Source organism: Zeus faber, assembly GCF_960531495.2.
Source record: "Zeus faber genome assembly, chromosome: 3".
Classification (NCBI taxonomy): Eukaryota; Metazoa; Chordata; class Actinopteri; order Zeiformes; family Zeidae; genus Zeus; species Zeus faber.
The window spans coordinates 37,194,768-37,216,495 of NC_137190.1; the positions used below are offsets into that span (position 1 = coordinate 37,194,768).

The 21,728-nt window shown below is 44.0% G+C and overlaps 1 protein-coding gene across 1 annotated transcript in view; it reads left to right on the forward strand.

Moving 5' to 3' along the window:
• Positions 1 to 20,578, forward strand: part of ano1a (anoctamin 1, calcium activated chloride channel a) — a gene marked incomplete at its 5' end in the record, with an annotated part of 104,810 nt that extends 84,232 nt beyond the window's left edge. Inside the window, 7 exons of the mRNA XM_079997361.1 lie at positions 2,978 to 3,078; positions 4,944 to 5,080; positions 14,761 to 14,913; positions 15,339 to 15,391; positions 17,111 to 17,295; positions 17,471 to 17,576; positions 17,795 to 20,578. Of these exons, the coding sequence (XP_079853487.1) occupies positions 2,978 to 3,078; positions 4,944 to 5,080; positions 14,761 to 14,913; positions 15,339 to 15,391; positions 17,111 to 17,295; positions 17,471 to 17,576; positions 17,795 to 18,067 (1,008 nt within the window). The 3' untranslated portion in view covers positions 18,068 to 20,578. The remainder of the gene's footprint in view (positions 1 to 2,977; positions 3,079 to 4,943; positions 5,081 to 14,760; positions 14,914 to 15,338; positions 15,392 to 17,110; positions 17,296 to 17,470; positions 17,577 to 17,794) is intronic.
• Between the last annotated feature and the right edge of the window lie 1,150 nt (positions 20,579 to 21,728).

Here is a 21,728-nt window from a genome sequence, read left to right on the forward strand (position 1 = left end):
TGCTCAATGTGTGCTGTTGGTAATTGCAGTTGAAATTGCCGGGTTGGGGTTCAGGTCCTTCAGGCAAGACAAACCCGAATCACTCTCACCCCTCCTGCCCCGCAGACCCTGGTCCGGTGGAGTGTTGTTCAGAGTAGGATTGGGAGCAACCACGCGGACCCCCTTTCCCCGGAGCCAATCGCCCCAGCGCGCCCACCTCCTGTACCTGGTGGTAGCCAACCTACAGCGATGCGCCTGCGCCATGCCAGGCAGCTCCGCGTCCCCATCAGGCCCCTGGTCAGCCCCCAGCTGCCGAGCATGCGGACCACAGAACAGAGGGCGGCAGACGGCACTCCCACTCACAGCCCGACCCCCCGGCAACGAGCGCCCCGCGCACCGAGGGCGCCAGAGGACAGGTACCCCGGCAGCCTGGTGTGAAGACAGGAGACCGCCCCCCACTAAAGGAGGCCACATGGTGAGCCCCACGCCTAGCACAGCCAGCCAGGTTCAGGACCCTGGTTGACGGGACCAGACTAAACGCCTAACCACCCCTGGCACAACGGGCCACACCCCCCCCCCCCACGGGACGCAGAAGGACACACAAGACCAGCCACCCCGTGGACCGCTGGGCGGCGCAATACACAATACAACAATAAACTAGTGTTTACAACCCCCTTGTCGTCTGTGTCTCTGTGCTGGAGGGCCCTGAAAATGCCATGTGGGTGGCATGCGGTGGCGAAGCCACAATATTGTAGTAACGAATCACAATACTTGCAGAATCGCAATATGTATAGAATCGGCCCTGAAGTATCGCAATACATATTGAATTGGCAGGTCTCTGGCAATTTACACCCCTACCAGTTGATACTATATGTGGATGTTTAAAGAGCCGTTCTTCCACAATGGCTTCATTAACTCGAAGACCCCGTTCTTGACCAGTTTCAGACCATCTCTTCATGATGCAGGAATGCGTGAAATTGGGACACCTGTAAAAGTTCTCAAGGACTTCAGTTGTGCTGCCGGTAATGACCAGCTTAAGGTCCTCCAGACTACTGTTCAGAATAGTGGAGGCCTGTCCATCCCTGTCAGGGCCCCTGAGAGTGTGTACTGAAAACGGTACTCTATCAGACCAATGGAATGATGATGGAGGGTACGCTTACCCATCCCTGACTGTAACCCCTGCTGTTAGGGAATGGCATGATGGGGAGAGTCAGCTACTCTCGTGTAGCCTCACAGCTCAGCAAGTTTGGGGAGATGGAGCAAAAGCTGCATTTGTTATCTGTGTTAAAGAGTCCTGTACTTGCGCTCTCTGGCATAAAAGTGTAAAAAGAGTCAAGTGTGCAAGCTGCAGCTGATCTCCAGTGGAAGATCGTCTACGGAGCAATAACCACAAACAGACATATTACACACCTTGAAACATTGGCACACTTGTTAAGTGATTGTCTTAGGTTGTTTGGTCTGTTTGATTTGCAAAAGATATTGTTCCTGAGTTTTGGGGGAGTATTTTCCTTTTGAGTTTATTTTTGGTCCACTCTATTGAGCCAGGAACACCTTTACAGTGTTCAACTTCATATCTGGGGCAGCCAAGCTAGTCATCTGGTTGACCAGGAAAAAAACTGATTCAGAGTGTTGGGTCTATGGATCCTGGGAGATCCTGAGAGGACTACTAGCAGCTTGTCTAAAGCATGTTTTATGATTCTGCGTTGGTACATGTAAACGTCTCCGCTGAGCTACGCAGCAAAGGGGGTTATTGGAAGTGTAAGTGCAGGGCTGTGACGATATCCGCATTACCGCAATACCTGAAAGTTTCAGGATGATTGGAACTTTAAACACAATAATCATTGCTAGGTTATCATCATCGAGTGGCTTACATCCTATGTTTTAGGACTTCTGGAGAAAGTTTTCAGTTGTTCCGCTGAGTCCGATCCTGCTTATCACTTCAGCTTTGTGCGCCGTGCGTGAGGGGGAGGGACACTCCATTAAACATATGGGTGTTTTCTTTTGTCTGCATCCGATTATTATTAATTATTTTTTGGGCTGTACCTGACTCAGAATTTTGTCAGTCTAATTGGATTATGCTGTTAAATGCCAATATGAACGGGGTACGGCCAGGGGTGAAAATTACAGGGGGGGTCTGAACCCCCCTTCCTGGGAAAAACAGAGAATTGCCCCCCTCAATTTATCATTGTAAACATAACTATATACTTTTAAATAATCACTGCTCTGCGCCCCGATCGCTCCCTCTCTGATGGGACCAACTGTGCCCAAGGCGCACTAGCTATGGGTCGCCCGTGAATGGTGCGCCGATCGGTGTGTTTTAGTTTACTTGGTTTCCATATGGAATGAAACAAACACCGTGCGTGATGGGGACACCTTCTCCATCACTCTTTTACACCCCCCCGTCGGTAAATCGCAATATCGCGGTTATACGTTGCTTTTCACAACAGTACACGCACAAGCCAATCAAACAAGCTGATTGGTTGAATTGTCCAACTTCCCATAGTCCAACTACTTGTCGGGTGGCAGGTTCGAAATGGAAAAGAAAATTAAGCAGATAGAAGCGTGACTTGAGGATGCGGTCCGAAAGCTGTTTTTTATTTTCATATCCACATTTTTGGGGTCACAAGTTTTCAAATAATGGAAAAAACTAAAATAAACAAGTTTCTCTTCTATGTTTTCTGTATATTGTGGTTCACTGAATGTGACACTGCAAGTATAAAAGAAAACAGCCAAGCGAACACCTGTGCATGTTCACTAACTTTACCATGATCATGGTAATAACATGGTTAGTTTCGTTTTATGTCTAAAGCTGCTGAAGCAGCTCTTTTGCTTTTTATGTCATTTGTTTGTTACTTTGATTTATTGTAATTTATTATTTTGTTTGTTTAAGAGGAAAAATGGTCTTTTTTTTTTTTCTTTTGTGTTGCTGTGTAATTTTGTTGAATAAAGGAGCTTGTAAATTCTCTCTCTCTCTCGCTCCCTCTCTCTCTGCCCACAGTGTGCTCATGCAGGCTGTCTCATGGAGTTGTGCATCCAACTGTGCATCACCATGTTGGGGAAGCAGCTCATCCAGAACAATCTCTTCGAGATCGGAATCCCGTATGTGCAAAGCTCACACACTAAACTTTTGCAAAAATGTATTTTCATCCTACACAAACCAGCAATCCAAGAGAGACTGCACTAGTCAAGCATTTCTAGGTTTTACCACACTGCCATGGTGAATGCAGTGTTTTCCCACCACTATTTCTTTAGGGCTGGTGACCAGCCAAAAAAACTTTAAACAGGTGTGGAAAGTCACTGCCATGTGCAGTTAAACCGTGAAGTAAATTGGAATTCAGGACCGTTCCGTTCCAGTTATATTAACATTAATATTAGTCAATCAATATTAATAGGAAATTATTTGTTTGTTTATTTGGGGGGATGGGGGTGGGGGGTTATTGCAGTTCTGAAGTGCATCCTTGAGAGATTTGTCTGCACTGACACTCATACTGATAGACTATTGTCGTTGTGAATGGCCATTCATTTTGCTTGCCGTGTTTATAGTTTTTAACTCATTTGTTGCTGTTCCTGGCCCTCAGGCCTCCATACCAAGTTGACATATTTAGAATAAATCGCACACTAACAGTACTAAATTACAGTGCTGGTAGTAATTTACAGTATTGGTATTTTTTAAATCTCCAAATCCGTCCACATCATCTTGCTGCTTGATCCATAAAATAAATCACAGCAGTCAGTGCGGATATTTAATTGCATGTTACAGATGTTATGGATGTCGCGACCAATGCAGGGTTCTCACTGCATATATGAGAACATATGTAAACCATCCAAATACAGTAATGTGCTTGCCTGAAAATGCCTGAAAATGAGTTTGTGTTCCCATTAAATTGACGCTTTCAATGCATTTTTATTTATACATTTTTTTCTCCAGTCTACTCCAATGTTCAGTCTCAGAGTGTTTCTAGCTAAAAACACTAAAAAAGCGCAAAATGCCTTAATTCACTGAAACCTTGAGCAAAGAACGTGATCGGCTCAACCATCAGCCTCATCTTATGTTGTCACAGCATGGTATTTTGGCAAATGTTGTAATAATCCATCCAAGAAGTAATTTCTGGAAGCGCCACGTCCCTCCATCTTTGATTACACTCTCTCCCACGTGCAGCAACGTAAAGCACCGTGTCATAATATATTGACGTAAAGCAGTTCTGCCACTGATTTGCGACATAGCAATGATAATAATAATAATAATAATAATAATAATAATAATAATAGTAAATGGGATTTATTTAGCGCCCTTCACAAACCCAAGGACACTTTACAATGGAAAAAAAACAAAGAACAAGACAGGGTAAATAAATCATAATAAATAAAGAAAAAAGGAAAAAATTATAATAGCGATAGCGATATAAATAAAATATATATGATAGTCATTTCTCTATTGTCTTACAATATATATTGTAAGACAATAACGTTCGAGCAGTAATGTTAGCCAAAACATTTATATCCAATTATTTATTTATTACAAAAAACATAATGGCAATTCAGCATTCGAATAGTGTTATTTTTTTAATTGAATTTCAAATATTTCAAATTTACAACAAAATACCGGAGATCAAAATCCATTTTATTATATTAAGCTTATATTAAACTTGATAACAAAGCTAGACTAGTGCAAGCACCGAACTGCCATTTTTATGCTTGGCAAATATATATATAATTGATATAAATAATATATCAATTCATTATTCTTAGGTAGAATTGTTCAGAGTGAAAGGTATGTATTTTAATCAGTAATGTAGTGGTGTAATAGTGAAAGTTACTAAGTACAGTGACAAAGTATTTTTACTTTATTACTGGTACACCTATATAATAATCCAGTATCATGTGGATGTCTTCCTTTCTTTGTGTAGCTACTCCAAAAGCAGCAAGACCGCCAGCGTTTTCATGGTTATCATATCTGTCTGCAGGAAACTGAAGAAGTTGCTCCGGAAGAGGAAGATGGACTCTCAGCAAGAGGAGGAGCTGAACAAGACGCTACAGCGGCATGAGAAAGACCACTTCCTTGGCCCCTTTGTGGGCCTCAGCCCAGAGTACATGGAAATGAGTGAGTCCCACCAGCAAGAATTTTCACCAAATGTCCGGAACTAGCTTATAACTGAATCGGACCTAGTTTGATTTCTGCAGATATGGGATACATTTTACAACCAATTATATGAGTCCAAGTGCATAAGAAGGAGTGTGAGAGTGTGGGAGTGTGTGTGTGTGTCTGTGTGTGTGTGTGTGTGTGTGCGTGTGTGTGTGTGCGTATGTCAAGTCATAAATACAGAAAACAGCAAGTTATTGTAAGTTGGACTAATACGTTTGAATAAGCTTTAATGCAGGCGTTCTCAAACTTTTTTCAACCAAGGAACCCTTATATGGGAGAAAATAAACAGAGGACCTCTCTCACGTATCTCCCAAAAAATAATTTCATATTAGGCCTATTTCTCAACAATACTATGTTTGGAAAAACATTCAAGATAATTGTATTAGAAATATTTGTATTGCACCATTTCAAAACATTGAATATAAAAACATTGTAATAAATTCAATTAACATAAATTAAATTAACAAGTAACATTGTAACCACACAAAACATCAACCCAAATAAATGGAAATTTACTAGAGAGACAGGCATGTACACAGTGGTGCACATGGTGGGATTTGTTTGGCTAAAAGGAGATAATTATATATGTATATATTGCATAAAAAATGTATATCAAAAAAAATAATTTAAGATGTACTCCTTCAAATTAAACAAAATACAGTTTTACGTTTTGTTTTTTTAACTTTTCTCAGACCCCCTGGCTAAATGCCACGGACCCCACTTTGGGAATCACTGCAATAAAGTATAGCTATATGTGGCATGGGGATGGTGGGGTTTGAGCAGCCACACTTGACCTGTATCTAGATAATTGGGGACCCAGAATCAGAGTGGCTACATACTTGTTGCTCGTTGGTTGGTCTAACGAGCAACAGGTAAAACCCCCATCCCCACACATAGTCAAGAGAGATGCCCTTGTCATGACACATCTCTATCTGCTCCTTGGGTAATTCCAACTGGCCCTCTCTCTACAATAAACTGGTGTGTCTACAACCCCGTCGTCTGTGTCTCTGTGCCGGAGGTCCCTGAAACTGCCACTTGGGGTGGCATGTGGTAGGCGAAACTGCCACACTGGCACCTGAACAGGGACTCGCCAGCACGGGGAAGGGACACAGAAGAGCCGTCCGAAGACGCCCTGGAGCCACCAGCGGGTCAAAGGGCGGCCCCAGAACCAACCCTCTCCTGACTGGCAGCAGCAGCACCCTGGGGGTCCGGTGGAGGACCGGGAGGGAAGCAGCTGCAGCAGCAACTACCGAGGGGCTAACGCCTGCAGCTAGCTCCTCTGCCCGGCAGCCACCACCGGGACCATCCAGCAGTTCAGCTGCCAGGCCACCCCTCTAAGCAGCCCCCCACAAAAGTCAAGTCCGGCCACGCCTTCACTAGCCAGCACAGCAGCCCGAGGCACCATGCTCCGGAAAGGAGGAGGGGGCAGTCTGTCGTCACCCTGAGGGAAGGAAGCCAGTAGACTGTGCTGCTCAAAGAACCAGGTCCCCTGGATGGGGACCAGTTAATTTTAATTTTTTTCTTACATTTGTTGGTTTAAGGTATGGGAACCCTGTTTCAGAGTCTGGTTTTCTTTTTTGTTCTCTGCTTGGTGGGGGCTGGAGTAGGCTTTAGCCAGGCATCCTCCCTGGCCTCAATTTGGTGTCGGGGGTATATGGTGTGGGGATGGTGTTGTTAGAGCAGCTACACCTGACCTGGATCTAGATAATTGGGGACACAGCATCAAAGTGGCTGCATATCTGTTGCTCGTTGGTTGGTCTAACGAGCAACAGGTCAAATTCCCATCCCCACACACACACTAAAGAGAGGAGCCCTTCTCCTGACACCTCTATCTGCTCCTGGGCTAATTTCAACTAGCACTCTCTTTACAATAAACTGGTGTGTCTACAACTCCGTCGTCTGTGTCTCTGTGTCGGAGGTCCCTGAAAGCTCCACTTGGGTGGCGTGTGGTAGGCGAAACGCATTATAAGTAATGTCTCTCGTGCATTGTGATGCATTAGAAAGAGTCTCTGTATCTTCGAAAACCATTTCTCCTCGCTCCTCCCTGCTATTATTAGATATGAGCTGTGTCTACTTTTTCACCAGATTCTCTGTAGGTTAGAACAATGTGTGAACAATAGTTAATCCCATGTTGAGCTTAGATAATTGTTATATGAACATGCAATGTTGGTGTATATTTTTTCTGACATGATTATGGCCCTGTTCACATACGTATATATATATATATATATATATATATATATATATATATACTGTATATATTACATGTAATTCTTTTACTGTTAATACATTAACACATTTTTTCGGACTTCCCTGGAATTATATATACATTTATATCCATAATTCTCTATCCCTAACTTTTTCAAATCATCATATTAGTTACAAAATCATAATTTCTCGTATTAAACCATTTGATAAACAATGGTACACTGTTACCGTCTGGTAATTATGTCATATTGTTACTTTAGATCATAGAATATCATAAAATAATTAGAGTGAAAGTAAAACCTCAATTATTATTGTAAGTGCTCAAATCATACATCTGCTGTTAAAGTCTATTCAATTAAGACATCTTTCTTAATTATTAGTGCATTTCAACACATCTTTTCTCAGTTTTGTTCCTCCACCTCACCGAGCTTTGGCAGGTCCAATAGCGTGTCCTGTATCTCTCATCTAGGAGATCCAAGGGTTTATACTTCTCTCCACGCTCCGCTTAGCTATCTCTTCCCGCAGTTTCTCACATAGCTCTGCGAGGGCCTCGATACTTAGAGCTGCAGCCTGAGTAACCTGGAGCAGGGAGTCTGCTGGAGAAATGTCCTCCAATCCTTCCAACCACCTAGATGTGGTTCCATTTTCCGGTACCGTGTCAGTTTCTAGTGTTAACTCAGCTTGTGACTGATCTCGTCCCTTCCCGCGGATCCCAGCAGGTGCATTTTCCTTCTTCTTTTCTTTCTCTTTCTCTCTTTGTTCTTCTCTTGTCCAAGCCCTAATTTTAGCCCTTGTGTTAGCTGTAGGCCTCTTTCCACTGTTGATCTTAGTTCCTGGCATACCCGTTCTTGTGCTGGCTTTTGGTTCTGGTGTGTGGCCTCCCGTAGGAGTCACCTCCTCTTTACAGTGGTATTGCCTTGGGTCACTCCAAAGGTGATTCCTCTACTCTTTAGACTCCAACCCTTGCCGGTGGTATCATTTATCATTTATAGGACTTTATCAACTATGAAACAAAACAATATATTTCATATTAGGCAGAAATGGGAAGAGGAACTTGAGAAGGACATTAGTGAGGACGTCTATATTGACGTTTTCACTGTGTGACAACTTGTTTGTCGGTTTCTGGGTCAAGACATGGACCAGGAGGCAAGTAGAACAAAATCAGACTTTGCTGGCTGTTTATTTAGACAGATATATAAACATTAGTCTTCTTAGACAAATGTCCAGGTTACAAATGTTCTGCTCTGGAATGGGAACCCTGTCAGGAGAGCGAAAGAGGTGAAACCACAGCAGCTTTTCAATACTCTGCTAATTACCTCCATCTTCTACAGCTTCCTCCCCTGCCGGTTGCCAGTGCTGGCTCTCCCCACCTGCAATTTAGAGGGTGAATCTTCACTGGCCTCACGAGTTGATTCAAATACAATTCATCTGGCCACGATTCTCGATGCTTCATATTCCAAATTTTCTGTATTGCTGCATATGGGCACATTTTCATCAATAAATACAAGCAGTCAGATAAATTGGAACTCTCTATTTATTTCAAAGCTGCTTTTAAATCACGGACTACATCACATAGTTCTTGTGGTACTTGTTCATAAAATAATATCAAAATGTAAACATAAATGTCTTTTCTTTTGGGAGCAAAGGGGCATGTAGGCCTATCGTCCTCCATGGGAAGAATTTCTTCTTCTAGATTTCCTCCTCCCCCAGGCGCTTTATCTGCTTCTGTTCTCTCATACTGTGTTTAAACAAAAGAAAGTATAGCATTAAACCAGCAGTTAGCACTTTCTCAGTCAATGCAGCAGCTCACATCTATTAAGATAAGTGTTTTCTCCAGTCTTGTAAAACTTTTACTCATTGTAGCTATTTAATATTGTAATTTTTGTATAATTTAAGGTTTGTTTTAATTTTCTAAGTTTTACATGAAACATGGTGAAATAACCTCCAAGGATGCAGCCTCTGTAGTCACACCTCTGTAGATCTCAAATCTCTCCTCCTCTGTGAGGGAGGACAGTCCCTTAAAACGGGGATCCAGGACCGAGGCTGTATGAAGGATGTTCTTTTCTGTCTCACTGTTGTTCCCTCTTAAGGAGATCTGCTTTGATGTCATGCTTGAGCACTTGGATCATTGGTGAGTCTCCAACTGTGTCTGTCATGTTCTGGAGGGGTTCTGCATTTAATGGAGCAATGACATTAATGTAGTGGGATCCTTCATTGGTTTTAATGCCTTCACAGCATCCTCTGCATTTGACAAATCTGTTTTGTTGAAAGTGTTTAGAGGCCGGACTCTCCTCTTCTCACTCAGGAGATAGCAAGGTGGCACAAATTGCATGTTGTTGTTCTAAAAACCTCTCCACCATTTCATATGCGCTGTTTCAACTGTTGCAACGTCAGTTTTCAGGTAGTGCTGCGGTAGAAGAATATTATCCGTCGGATTCTGCCCAGAAGCCTGCAGACCGTGGGTAGTTTAAGTGCCTGTTGTGATGCAAGACTCAACGTATAAGTGAAGCATTTATATGAGAGAATTTTCCGACTTGTGCTGCAACCACCATGTTAGATGCGTTGCCTGTCACCAGCACTACATCTTTATCTGTTCGCTGCCATTCTTCCACGACAATAAACAGTAGCGCCGCCAGATGAGAACCTGTGTGACTGTGATTAATTGCTCTCGTTTGCAGCACATGCAATAAAAGCTGCCAGTTCTTACTAATATAATGTGCTGTTATTGTAACATACGAGTCAGTCACGTCAGAAGTCCAGGAATCACATGTAATGGCTACTCGACTAGCTTTACTCATTGACTCCATTACCTGGGCTTTGGTTTCACTGTAGAGTGCAGGTATAGTCGTTTCTGTAAAGTGACTTTGTGATGTGAGCTTATACCGTGGCTCCAGGGTCTTCAGCAGGTGGCAAAACCTGGAGTTCTCTGCAATCTAATAAGGCTGAAGATCCTTAGCTATGAAAGGTGCCACACATTGGGTGATTCTCTTCCCTCTCTGTGTTGGATGGCAAAGTTCTCAGCGCCTCTACGCAGATGTCACCAAAACCACTCCCCACACTGATACTCACAAAGTAACAAATGCAAAATCCTCAGAGTTCTAGTGGAAGGTGGTTTGTCGCTTTTTAAAACTCCTCTTATTGTGAACAGAATGAACCCAAATCAAACCAGTGCTTGCTGGAGAGAATTTGGAGAGCCAGTCATGGACACATTCTGGAGGTGCCCATGTTAGATATATTTTGAAGAGAGGAGCTATGGCCTAATTGATAGGATCTTTAATGTAACAATACCTAGTAAACCCATAATTGCCATTCTGGGGACTAGGCCAGAAGAAGTCAAAGGTAGGAATAAAATGTATTTGTTACAGATTCTCTTTGTGGTTGTGAAAAAAGCTAGAACATTGAGATTGTTCAAGAAGGAACCTCCAACTCGCTTGAAAGAAACATCTCCAGGATGCACTGGGACGCATCTTCAGTGATGTATCCTGAGGTCATTGGGTGTTTCGGGTCTCGCAACATCAGACACCCTCCCCCAGGTGACCCGGCCGGGGTTGATCATGCCCTGGCTTGCGTCCCAGTAGCAACCCACGGATCTGCCCTTTTGAGCCACAGCCACCTCGTGGCTTTCTCTGCGGCTTCGCTTGCGGATTTAATGGCCCTCTTCTTGGCCGCCCCTGTCACGCCCAAACGGCCTAGGACTTTGCAGAGAGAGCGTCCTGCAAAGCCTCTGCAGCCAACTTCTATTGGCTCGTAGAATGTCCTCCAGCCCCTGCCCCTGCACTCCTCCACCAGTTCCTGATATTTGGCACGTTTCCTTTCGTTGGCTTCCTCAATGCGCTCTTCCCAGGGCACTGTAAGTTCCAACATGATCAGGTGTTTTGAAGCCTCAGAGGTGATGATCATGCCTGGCCGGAGAGATGTTGATGCAATGTGCTGGGGGAACCTCAGCTGTTTTCCCAGGTCAACATGCAACTGCCAATCAGGGGCTGTGTGGAGGAGTCCTGTTGTTGTCTGTGGACATGCCCGGGGTCTCTCTCCAGCTTTGATGAATGGGGCTGCCTTCTTCGGAGCATGATGGTGTTTGCTGGTGCTGGTGGCCGAGGCTATGCTCTCAGCAACTGCTTTCAGAACCTGGTCATGGCGCCAACGGTAGCGACCATCAGCCAGGGACTTTGGGCAGCTGCTGAGCAGATGTTCCAAGGAGTCTCTTTCGGAGCACAGGGGACAGGAAGGTGTCTCGCTCTTCCCCCACACATGGAGGTTCGTTGGGCTCGGAAGGGCATCATAGACTGCCTGCACAAGGAACCGGACGCGGTGGAAGTCTGCATGATTTTTGACCAAGTGACTTTGCACTGCAACGCGTTCTCCCATCTTTTCCATGCCCCCTGCTGCCGGAGTCCCACTGCCCTACTCACTCGCTCCTCCTCCACACCTGCTCTAACCTCTTCCTGGAGTAGATGGTGTCTCTCCTTTCCCCGGGCCTGACTCACTTGGGTCTTTGGGAAGTAGCCCAGGCCTGCTCTCCCTGTCTCCAAGACCCCTACCAGTGCTTTTTGCCTTAGGCGTGACTCTGCCACCTCCACTGCCTTCTCAGCCTTCCACTTCCTTCCTGTCCTCACTTCAATCCAACCCCCTCCCCTTCAATCCCATTCTCTTGTACGTGCCACCTTGAATTCTTCAGTGAGCCCACTGAAGGGTAGCTGGAGGGTGTTACTTGTCCCGTACAGGGCAGTGCTGTTGAGGCTGCGGGGAAGGCCCAGCCACTTCCGAAGAAAGCCACTGCTCTTCCTTTCGAGGGATTCCACAGTTGTTACAGGGACTGCGTAGACGAGGAGAGGCCACAAGACTGGGCAGAATGGAGTGCTGGTAGATCCAGGCTTTAAATCTACCAGGCAGGCTGGACTTGTCCACCTTGGTGAGCCACGCTCCTAGTTGTACACCAAACTCCTGGATGGCAGCAGAGTCTTTCAGGCTTGAGTCAAAGAGCTTCCCCAAGCTCTTGACTGGTTGCTCCGTGATGGATGGGATTGCAGTTCCAGAGATCGAAAACCGGAACTTGTCCATCACCTTCCCCCTCTTCAGTACCATGGACCTCGACTTGGAGGGCTTGAAACTTATCCTAGCCCATGTGATGAGTCTCTCCAATCCCTGCAAGATCCACCTGCTCCCTGGGACCGATGTTGTTGTGATGGTAAGGTCGTCCATGTAGGCTCTTATAGGGGGCTGGCGAACACCTGATCTGGATAGGGGCCCTCTGCATTCCACCTCTGCAGCCTTGACCACCATGTTCATCGCCAACGCGAAAAGGGTAACGGAGATGGTACAACCTGTTATTATTCCTTTCCCTAGGCGATGCCAGTCTGATGTTACTGACCCAGAAGTGAACCTGAGCCTGAAGTTGGCATAATAATCCAGGATCAGGTGCTTGATCTTGCTGGGAACATGGTGGAGGTGTAGCGCAAGCTCAACCAGTTTGTGTGGGATGGACCTGTAGGCGTTAGTCAGGTCCAACCACAACACAGCAAGTTCACCTCTGTTCTCATGGGCCTCTCTGATGAGCTGTGTGACTACACCAGTGTGCTCTAGGCAGCCGGGAGCTCCAGGAATCACACCCTTCTCTACCGAAGTGTCGATGTAGTTGTTCTTGAGGAGAAACTCGGTCAGTCTTCGGGAGACGATGCTGAAGAACACCTTCCCTTCCACACTCAGTAGTGAAATTGTCCGAAACTGGTTGATGTTTTTCGAGTCCTCCTCCATGGGAATCCAAACTGCCTCTGCGCATCTCCACTGGTCGGCCACTCTCTGCCTTCGCCAGATCACCTTCAGGGTCTTCCACAGGTGCCGGAGAAGCTCTGGGCAGCGCTTGTAGACAAGGTAGGGTACACCACTGGGGCCTGGGGAAGATGCTGAGTGGGCTGCCTTGATGACCTCTTCAACCTCCTTCAGACTAGGCTCCGTCAACTTGAACTCTGCTGTTGGTGGGGCAGGGCTGATGAGAGCTTTGTTGGGTCCTAGATCTTGTTCCCTCAGTGTTGTTCCCTCTTCTCTTGAGCACTCAAGCCGGCCACTGCGTTTATCCCGAAGCAGCTGTTTAGCAAAACGGAAGGGATTGGCAATGAAGGCCGCTCGCTTCCTGGCTTTCTCTCTTCCCCGCCTCCTGTGCCACTCTGCTCTCTGGAGGGTTATCAGCTTCTTCCACAGGATGTTATGCAGTTCTGCCAATGGTTGCTTCTCCTCCTCAGTAGCTCCCTTGAACTGTTTCTTGAGGGTTCGAAGCTCCTGGCGCAGTTGGTGTATCTTAGTGGCCCTGCGGTTCATGGTGTAGGAGGTGGTCTTGGTGTTGCCCTTCTCAGTCCAACCAAATCTTTCTGAGCCATAGCTGACGATGATGGTGGTCATCGCTTGGAGTCTGCTGTCAACGTCTCCTTTGGCTGTGGCTCGAATGATGTTGGACACGTCCTCGTCAAACTGCAGCCACTCGCTCCGTCTGCTTGCTGGGGGCCATTTAATCCGCTGCTGTGGAACTACTCTGCTGGGGTTGGGAGACTCTGGTACGTGGAGGGACTGGGATCTGTGGGTTGCCTCCTGTCCGGGCTCCTCCTGCGTCTCACCAGGTCTAGGACCTGTGCGTTGTACCTCGCTCTCCCGCTCCAAACATTTCATTCAACTCATGAAGAATTGGTTGAATATATGATCCATGGGAACACGCACATGTTAAGATTACAAGATACACAATTTAATGAAAGGTGGACAGTTTGGAGAGAGAGAATAGAATAAAGTTGGCACTGAACATCTGATAAAATCTATTTATTTTTGTTTTCACCTGCCAATACTGCCAATACTATCTGAATTGCAACCATGCATATAGCAGAAGTCACAAGTAATATGGACTTGTATCATATATTGTAACCAAGTTGCAAGGTCTGTGTGTTTCCTTGTTATGCATGTGGAGGAGGGTGTTCTATTACAGGAGAAAATGGAAATGTTTATGGTGCATGGAAAAAATGATAAATTTCAATAGAAATATATGTTTAAAAAATAAAATAATGGAGAATAAAAGTCAGCCAATGACCACGCAAATTAAACTTTTTAGGAGGAGTATTGTTATACATCAATGGCTGACTCGCTCATTAGACTTAAGTAGTTAAAAGGCTGTGGTCACTTAGTGGCAAAGAGGCCGGATGAAGTATGAAGAAATTGTTTTATTTCACAGTAATGGACCTACCAGCTTGGATAACCATACTTCATTTTTTTGCCGAGTACCGTGGTACTTGTTAACTTTTGATGCTAAATTATTTTTACAAAAATTTAAAGCAATAGCTGTGAAATGGATGTATTGGGGACGCAAATGGCAAATTATTCAAATTTGCCATTTGAAGCAAAATAAAAAAGTTTAGTCAATCACACACTTCTCCTTCTCCATCACTCTGTAGTTATCCAGTTTGGGATGGTGACTCTGTTTGTAGCCTCCTTCCCCTTGGCCCCTCTCTTCGCCCTGCTCAACAACATCATTGAGATCCGCCTAGATGCCAAGAAATTTGTCATGGAGCTGCGAAGGCCCATTGCTGTCCGAGCCAAAGACATTGGTAGGTGATTCTTCACTTGGACCACAGGCAAGAAACAATGACCTCGTTGTTCAATTCTCAGCCAGTTACCACAAAGATAGGGCCCCAGAAGGCCGGGACGTTGGTTTTCTGATCAACGCCACGGATGCAATCTCACATGCACATACTGTATGCTCCTAAAAAATACACTTCAGTGCATAATTTTATTTTTTATTTTTTCATAATTTATTCAATCTGTTGATGTGTCATGTTTCGTAAAGATTTGTTGCTGGAAGGTTTTTTTGTGGGAGTTTACTACATGTACAATGCTATCCTATTCAGTACTTAGCTCCCTCTGTTCAAATTGTTTTGCATTAGCAGAAACCTTGACCTGCTGACGCCATCTGTTGGTGGCCTCTCATAATGCGGCCTCTCTGTGCGATCACTTTTGTTCTTTACCCCTGCAGGTATCTGGTACAACTTGTTGAGGGGCCTCAGCAAGGTAGCGGTCATTGTCAACGTAAGTCACGCCTCCTATTTACACACTCTGTTTGGTCTGAAAGAATGCACTTGAAAACAAATGGAAAATGAGTGTTCAACCCAATGCAAACCCTGTCTGATAACCAACATGTAATCTTGGTTTGTAGTTGTGAATCGAGAATAAAACTATAATTTGCCCGGAATTATTGTAATCAAATCTTTTTTTGGGAACAGGGTTCAAGGCACCGTATATAGTTGTATTTATGAGTGATCTCCTTCTCGTATAACTCAAGACTGAAAAAGCCAAAATCTTATGTAAATCTATTAAAGTACAAATATTTAGGAAAAACAAAACATCAGTCAAAATTTCATAGAGCAACAGAGGAAAAATTTGCTTTTTGAGCTTGAAAAATGTCACTGGAAAGAAATCCACCACAATGAGCTATTTCTTCCCAAACCTCAATGTAGTTAGGATAGTTAAAGACATATTTTCACGATGATAAAAACGTTTATCTTGTCTATTTTCGATTTTCTGACAGTGGAAATTTCTTTAAAGAAAGAATGTCGCCAGAATGCCACACTATCCATAGGTACTGTAAGAGAAGGATGCATGTGATGCTGCCACCTGTTGACACCTGGGAAGGCAGCATGAACTATCTTTACCTGCCTAACTCATTCTCTGAAGGCATTCCGTTGGTCTGTGGGAGTAGTTTGGTTTTAGTTGGCCTGGTTTATTCCATTTAATTCTTCTTTTTTCACATAACTAGGCTACTGTAAAACATCTGACAGCTCTCAACTAGCATTTTCACTGTGGTTATTATCTTCTTCAACAGAGCATACTGTATTTAATAATCACACACATTGAACTTTAAACCTCCCCTGAAGTAATCTTCAGGGAAAGCCTATACTGACTACAGTATTGGCTTTTATTGCTAACACAGTAACTTCATGTTGTAGTCATAGATATTTGTTGCATATACATTGACATTTTCAATATTCAATGTCACATCTCTCTGAAGGCAGGAAACACTGTAATATTATTATTTTTACGCAGTCTTTGCTCTCTCCAGGGTTACCATTTTTAAAACCAAGGCCAGTTCTATGCAGGGCAAAGGTTTAAGCCTCACAAAAACATGTTTAATATCCTTTTTGAAAACGGGATGCTCACAATATTGTCGGACAGTCTTTACGTTTTACACTGGGAAGAAACGTCACAAACCGTGCATTTGATTTTCAGGTGTTTCAGGGTTTTGTAGACTATTCTTAATGTAAGACACTGGAAACAGGAAATAGTACCGCTTCCTACTGGCAACCTGCTGTAGCCGACGTTACAATTTGGATGTGCTGTGGCAATTGCAAAGATCAATTTTCAACAACAGTTGATATTACTGTGATTCAGAAAAAACACTAAGACACGTGTGACTAAAATGTGAATTTTCAGTTTTCAAAAAGGATAAGGATGGGAGGAAAAATGATGTTTTTTTAAGGCTTTAACATTTGCACCATTGGACTGCATTCAACAAGCATAGTGAGAAGATGCAGCAAAGCTGTAAATGTCTCTTTACTAAAGCATTTAGCAAGGATGTGCTGTGAAAGTTTATAAATGATGGGAACCAACATTTGAATGAGGCCTGGTTTGGAAAATAGGGAACCTATCCTTTTAAAGTCTGTTGGCACTCTGGAAAGGATTACAAATGTTGTCCAGTCACTCTGGAGTGGATAGTGACAATTGTTTCTGCCACGCTCCTCTTCTTCGCAGGCCTTCGTCATTTCCTTCACATCGGACTTCATTCCACGGCTGGTCTACCAATACATGTACAGCCCTGATGGCTCCATGCACGGCTTTGTCAACCACACTCTCTCCTACTTCAATGTCAGTGACTTCCAGGCGGGGACGGCCCCTCTTCAGCCGATGCACCTGGGCTACAAAGTGGAAATGTGCAGGTGAGACGGACAATTTATTCTGCCGATTACCGTTGACGTCGAACTAGACTGAATTTGACTTGCAGGTAGGGGATGTGAAAGCTAAGAAAGGGAACACAAATAAAATAAAAGGACAAACTCTCTCTCTCTTTCTCTCTCTCTCTCTCGCTCTCTCTCGCTCTCTCTCGCTCTCTAGGTATAAGGACTACAGAGAACCACCTTGGTCCAGCACTCAATATGAATTCACAAAGGAGTTCTGGGCTATTCTGGCAGCACGTCTCACCTTTGTGATTGTCTTTCAGGTTGGAGAATAAACCGTTTGTCCCAGTGAGCGCTAGATGTCTTTTAGAAGGCTTGCTCCATGTAATTACGATTAAAATTGAGTCTGGCTAAAGCCTGCTGCTCATTTAAGAGTAGAGCACTTTCAGCCTGTGAAATGTCATTGATTCAGTCCAGATGTGTTTTTTCTAGGTCTTTCTCGAGCTCTTCTCTCTTCTTCCTTGTGTGTTGCTCTTTACAGAACGTGGTCATGCTAATGAGCGACTTTGTGGACTGGCTGATCCCCGACATCCCCAAAGACATCAGTCTTCAGATCCACAAGGAGAAGATTCTCATGGTGGAGCTTTTCATGAAGGAGGAGCAAGGCAAAAGGCTGGCACAGCGCGACAACAGAAACCAAGACAAGTGCATCTCCTCCCCGTCGCCCAGTCACAGTCCTCTGCAGCCACGCTCGCGGCCTGCATCGCACGCTAATGCCGGTGGCGGCATGGCACCATGGGAAAATAGGTGCTAGTATGACAACAACACGATACACTAGTTGGCAGCTCCGCACAGATAATGCTAGCCAACACAGCTAGCAGCCCATTGTACTGGTAGAACAACTGCTCAAATACTTATCTGGTAAAGGTAAGCATGGCTAAGAGCCAGCATCAAAGCCGTCCCATTAGTCAAACTATTTTTCTGGGGGTTAGGAAGGTTGTCACTGGATTTCAATAAGCATCATGTCAGCGCAAAGATTCTTTGCTTGTCACTCATCCATATGATGCGAGTTCCAGCTTAGGAGAAGGAGTACATTGATTTAGCGAGTGTCTGGGGCTCGGAGGATAATCGTTCAGCCACTGCTGTCGGTGGCCATTTTGTCTGCAACTCTGAGAAAGTCAGGTTTTTGCTTAGGACTGCTGTCATATATTCAATGCCGAACCGGAGGAATCCAGTTTGGAAGATCGCTTGCTTTCTGTTAAGTAGTCTCAATGCCAATAGATAATCAGTGCAAGCAGGAAATGCAATTGAACCCTTTCCGTACTTACTCCGCTTATACCTACCCTATATATATGTGTATATACAGTATATGTATACATGCCAACACACCTTCTTTGAACTGTATAGATTCTGACTTTTCGTGTCTCCTCTCAAGTCTCTGTGATTCCAACATTGGACTTATACATTATTAGTTAGATCCATTTGAGCCAGGTTTACAACCTTTTCCAGACAAATTCGACATGCCATTTTCTTTTTGGAAATGGTCTGTCTTTTATAAATTTTAAAATATCCAGCATTATCTCAGGTTTCATATTCTGCTTTTTGCGTAGGCATGTGTTTGTTTTATTTTTTTATCAGAGTTAGAGTTCTATCTGGTTTTCAACGAATGGTCAGTGGTTGGTGGTTGTGTTTTCAGGTTCCTGAAACCTTCTTCTTTCGGGCACCGAGTCCGTTCTTCTGAATCTTGTCCATGCAACACCTTGTTTTGCTCCTCCTCATGGCCTCCACCAGTGCATACAGCGTACAACAACCTTAAATATCCTCCATCAGAATTTCAACATTTTGTGTGATGCCATTTTCCATTTAAATTCAATACTTTTTGAAATGCCCCAAGCATGCTTCTGCTCCAGTGGTTATTAGGTGACTCGGTTAGTCTCAAACTGACCTGAGTCGAGTTTAGCAGGAGTGATGCAATTCATCGGCTGAATGATTTTCACATTGCGGGGCAGATCAAATACAGAGTGGATATTGTGTATGTCTGTATGTACAGTATGTATACCTTTTGAGATATGAATATGCAATGCCGCCAAGCTACAAATAGCTAGTTTTCTGGCAAATATCTGCCTTTTTCTCACATTACCACAGACTTGCAGAGGACATAGGGGGGCTTGTTAGGCTTTGCCTGTGCGCGGTTCCTCACACATCCTTGATGTTGATCCATTCTGCTTACCCCAGACAGAAAGTCTCATTTAAGGCTATGTTTGTGGGGAATTGACATGGAGCCAACTGTGCATGTTGAACTAAACTTGCTGAATCTGTCAGACTGCCATATCATCCAGGAAGTGCAATTCCCGGCTAAAAAGGATAATTATTTTGTTCAATATTTTAACAGTTGGGGGCAAGGTTGTTTTGTGTGTTACTTAATTGATTCCCATATGGGAAAACAAATCTTAGAATCCTATATGTCGTACATAGAATATTTATATATGGACATACAATGGCACTGTACGTTTTTGTACAAAATGATGGCCTCTTGCATACAGACCTCATAGTGATATTATACTGATACCAACCTTCAACAATTTATATTTTTACCAAGCTATTGTATACAGAAAGCCTGGTATTTGTGTGGAAGACATCTGAAAGGGGCCGTGATCCTGAACAAATAAACCAAGCAATTTGGTTGTTATGTTGTGGCTTTTGCATTTGTGTTTTGTCTATTTGTATGTTTTTCTTAAGTTGCAGTGCATTGAGCTCTCAGGGCCATCATACCTTTTGGATTGGAATGTGGTTAGATTTAATGAAAGGTAAGCAATGTTGCAGCAGCTCTTTCTACCCTGATACTTATTACAGCCGTAAATACCACCTGACCCTGCCCCTTAAAACTAGTAGAATGTACTATTACCATTTTTTTCATTGCTATATACAATACTGCACAGCCTTGAATTGTATTCCATTCATTTATGTGCTTAAACGTTTCTGTAATTAATCGTGAGTTTTTGGAGGGAAGAAATTTACACTATTTTAATGGCCGCCAAAACGTGTTGTCGTCTAGAGTGAATGACAAAATATTTGACTTGAGACTTGGGATTTTACCTGGGGGGACAAACGGCTCTTTTTGACTGAATTAATCTTTTTTGGGGGGGGACTTGTGCTCTAACGTTTGTGAATTTGTGTTTAGTGAGTGATTACGTACTGCAGTTAATCTCCCACCGCTGTTTGCTAACCTGAAGTCAAAAATAAATTGAAGCCATTCCCACAGTGTCCAGTGTTGAGATATTTTCTCTCTTTCCATTTTATATTATATAATATAATATTATCACTATTTGATGCCGTCGTGTAATTTCAATAAAGATGAGTTACAAAAACACCACTTTTATTGAGTATTTCTTCATGTATTAAATAGGTCAAAACATTGTTGGAATGAATGCTGAATTGCATATAATGAACGAATGTGGAGTCTCCGTGGACTATGATGTTTGCGGATGACATTGTGATCTGTAGCGAGAGTAGGGAGCAGGTTGAGGAGAGCCTTGGGAAGTGGAGGCATGCATTAGAGAGAAGAAAGTGACATGAAAGTCCGCAGGAGTAAGACAGAATACATGTGCCTGAATGGGAGGGAGAGCGGCGAAAAGTTGAGAATGCAAGGATGGAGGTGGAGAAGGCAGATGAGTTCAAGTACTTGGGGTCGACCATCCAAAGCAGCGGAGAGTGCGAGGGACAGGTGAAGAAGAGAGTACAGGCAGGGTGGAGTGGGTGGAGAAGAGTGTCTGGAGTGATCTGTGACAGAAGGGTTCCAGCAAGAGTGAAGGGGAAGGTCTACAGGACGGTAGTGAGACCAGCTATGTTGTACGGTTTAGAGGCGGTGGCACTGACAAAAAGGCAGGTGGCTGAACTGGAGGTGGCAGAGTTGAGGATGTTGAGATTTTCATTGGGAGTGACAAGGATGGACAGGATTAAGAATGAGTACATTAGAGGGACAGCTCAGGTTGGACAGTTTGGTGGAAAAATGAGAGAGGCCAGATTCAGATCGTTTGGACACGTGTGTGGGAGAGATGAGTTACATTGGGAGAAGGATTCTGAGGATGGAGCTGCCAGGCAAGAGGAAAAGAGGAAGGCTAAAGAGAAGGCTTATGGATGTGGTGAGGGAGGCCATGCAGGCGGTTGGTGTAAGGGAGGAAGATGCGCAGAATAGAAGGTATTGGAGGCAGATGATCCGCTGTGGCAGCCTAAAAAAGAAGAAGAAACGAATGTGGATAATCTCCAAACTCTATAAAATGGCTTAATTACAATTGCTCGATTATATAATGCAAGACCTTCAGACCTGGATGAATGCTACTATGAAAGTGCGTATAACTTGTTGGAAAAAGCTCATTAGGAATTCCAACCTAATGAACGTATTTGTAAAAGGACGTCTTCGACCCATGTTTTTTTTTTTTACCCACAATCCTTTTATTATCCACTTCCTGATGAAG